Genomic DNA, 2543 nt, shown 5'->3' with positions numbered 1-2543 from the left:
TGGGGGGCCGGGGGTGAAGCGGGGTGGGTGGTGGGGGGGGGGGGGGGGCTGGAGGTCAGCACCGAATGGGCTGCGGCCTCCCGGCTGATGGTCCAGGAGCGGTGGCCCACAAACCTGGCCCACTTGGCTCCAGGCCTCCATCCCCTCGCCTGCTCCTACCTCCCCCCAGGCCATCAACGACCTGACCTTCACAGAGGAGGTGGACGTGAAGGAGATGGAGAAGGCCTTACAGGAGCAGGGCTACATTTTCGGGGATTTCATCGAGCGGCTCTGGGCCTACCTGACCATCGAGCAGCTGCTGGAGAAACGGTGACCCCGTCCACCTCGCCTAGCCAGCCCCACATGCCCAGCACCCTCAAGCCTGCCTGGGCTAGCTGTGCTGAGGGCAGCCCCGGTTCCCCCAGGGCACCTCCATGCCCAGGGCCAGCCCTCCTGCCCTCTTGCTGACCCAGCTGAGGACATGCTGACAGAGCAGGCTGTGAGGAGCCAGGGCCCCTGCTCCCCACCCTGTCATCCAGAGACCCAACGGGCAAGCTCCCCGGGATAACAGTTGCATGTGCCTCGAGGGCAGGAGAGGCCTCAGCGCCCTGCTCCCAAGCCCAGCAGGCTGGTGCCAGAGAGGTGGGCAGAATGGAAGGCTGGGTCCCCAGCCCTGGAGAGGAGAGCCAGGCCCACTCGGCCTTCACTTATTGAGATAACCTGGGAAGCCCTAAGCACAGAATCCAGCACAGGCCCAGCCTGGCACACACACTGCCATGAGTGACAGTGGCAGTAGCATTTTGAGCCCCTTGCATTGCAGAGGTGGGGAAGCCGAGGCCCAGAGAGGAACCCAGGGCTCGATCATGTGTCCCTGGGCACTGGTGAAGCAGTCTTTTCTGAGACCCCTGGAGGACCTCACAATTGGTGGGGGTGGAGAGAGGGCTCATGGTCTGGTTTTGGAAGCCCCTGCAGGGGAAGGTGGGCAGGGAGCTGTTCTCTGGGTGACTCTCCTGACTGGCCCTGCCTCACAGCAAGAACGCCCATGGCGAAGAGAAGGAGAACCTCACGGCCCAGGCCCTGGACCTGTCCCTCAAGTACCACTTTGTGACTCCGCTGACCTCCATGGTGGTGACCAAGCCTGAGGACAATGAGGACCAGGCGGCCATTGCCGACAAGCCAGGGGAAGGTGGGCATGGATGGTGGAGGCCAGAACCTGGAGACCTGCTTGTAGGAGCTGGGCCGTAGGGGTGCCCAGCATAGGAGTGGGCCAGACAGGGGAGGCCCAGACCTGCCAAAGAGGGTCTGGTCTGGGTGGACTGGAAAGAACACCGGACAAGGGCTGGGAGGGGGCGTGGGAGAGTAGAGCCGTCAGCATGGACAGTGGCCATCGTGCAAAGAGGCATGCGAAGAAACGGGGTGCATCGCCAGAGGCCATTGCAAACACAGGAACCAGGGCGGCAGCATGGAAGGGCTCAGTTAGACAAGAAGCAGCACTTCCAACCTGCAAGTTGGGCCTGGAATGAGCTACCAGGCAGCTGGGGACTGTAGGAGGGACAGGCCTTGAGAGCCAGAGGTGGCCAAGCCTCTGCAATCAGACCCCAGCCTGCACTACACCATGGGGGGCCCAGTGGCACAGGGTGCGGGTGTATGTAGGGGTTAGCACTGGGAGGTATGGGAAGGCAAAGAGCTTGCTCTAAGCCAAGCCAAGCCACTGGCTTCCAGAAGCCCCTGGTTCCAGGAGATAGCAGTGGGGACAGAGTCACATGCTGGGGACCCAAAGGCTGGGGCTGGCTGGCACAGCAGGGAGCTCTGGACCCCTCTGGGCACTCCCACTTGTCACACCAGCTTCTAATGCATTTCTTCTCTTCCTCCCCTGCGTGCCTGTGGATGCTCAGATGGTAAGCTCCAGGTGGGGACAGAGGGCTCTGCGGGCAGGAGACCAGAGGGAACTGTGGAGGCCTTTCCGAGCAAGCTGGGGTACCAGTTCTATTGCCAAATTATGAGTGCCCCCCTCACAAAGCCTCAGGGTTCCCATCAGTTGACTGGGGGTGGCTCCCCCTGGCCAAGGAAAGACCTCAGTATGAGAATATTCTCTAACCTGCAAAAATGAGCAACTTCTTACATGTCAGCCACTTACGCTCTCTCAATCCCGCGGAACCCTTTCTGACTGTGCCCTGGGGTGCCAGACCTGACTGCTGGGAGCGGTATTCCTGGGACACAAGCCCTTCGGCCACATCAAAATGCCACGCCCCTAGCATTCAATGACACTCCTATTGTCACCAACCCTATAAGGAGCATGTCCCCACTCTTGAAGGCTAAACTGAGAGTGACAGCTCCCTCTCTGCCAGGCTTGGGTCTCAAGACAGGCAGAAGGTCTGGGGTTGGGGGCAAAGGAATCCCGAGATCTGCTCACACCTGCTTCTTTGTAGGTACACCCCTGACCCCCAGCAGGTCTTGGATGGGTGAGTACATGCCGCCTGCTGCTGCTGTCCTGCCCTGTGCTCCCTCCTGAGCCAGCTCTCTGGGACAGACAGAGGGACCGTGTCCTGAGGAGACTGGGGGGG

The 2543-nt window shown here is 61.2% G+C and overlaps 1 protein-coding gene across 2 annotated transcripts in view; it reads left to right on the top strand.

Moving 5' to 3' along the window:
- The window catches only part of ITIH3 (inter-alpha-trypsin inhibitor heavy chain 3), a 13843-nt gene that overhangs the window by 8012 nt on the left and 3288 nt on the right, over positions 1-2543 (top strand). For both annotated transcript variants that reach the window (XM_027768607.1, XM_006169303.3), the window contains exons 13-16: positions 170-309; positions 1011-1165; positions 1875-1877; positions 2409-2441. In XM_027768607.1, the coding sequence (XP_027624408.1) occupies positions 170-309; positions 1011-1165; positions 1875-1877; positions 2409-2441 (331 nt within the window). The remainder of the gene's footprint in view (positions 1-169; positions 310-1010; positions 1166-1874; positions 1878-2408; positions 2442-2543) is intronic.

Source organism: Tupaia chinensis, unplaced genomic scaffold (genome assembly GCF_000334495.1).
Source record: "Tupaia chinensis unplaced genomic scaffold, TupChi_1.0 Scaffold147003_1, whole genome shotgun sequence".
Taxonomy (NCBI): domain Eukaryota; kingdom Metazoa; phylum Chordata; class Mammalia; order Scandentia; family Tupaiidae; genus Tupaia; species Tupaia belangeri.
The sequence above is the reverse complement of the archived record's forward strand: the minus strand, read 5'-3'. Positions and strand labels throughout refer to the sequence as shown.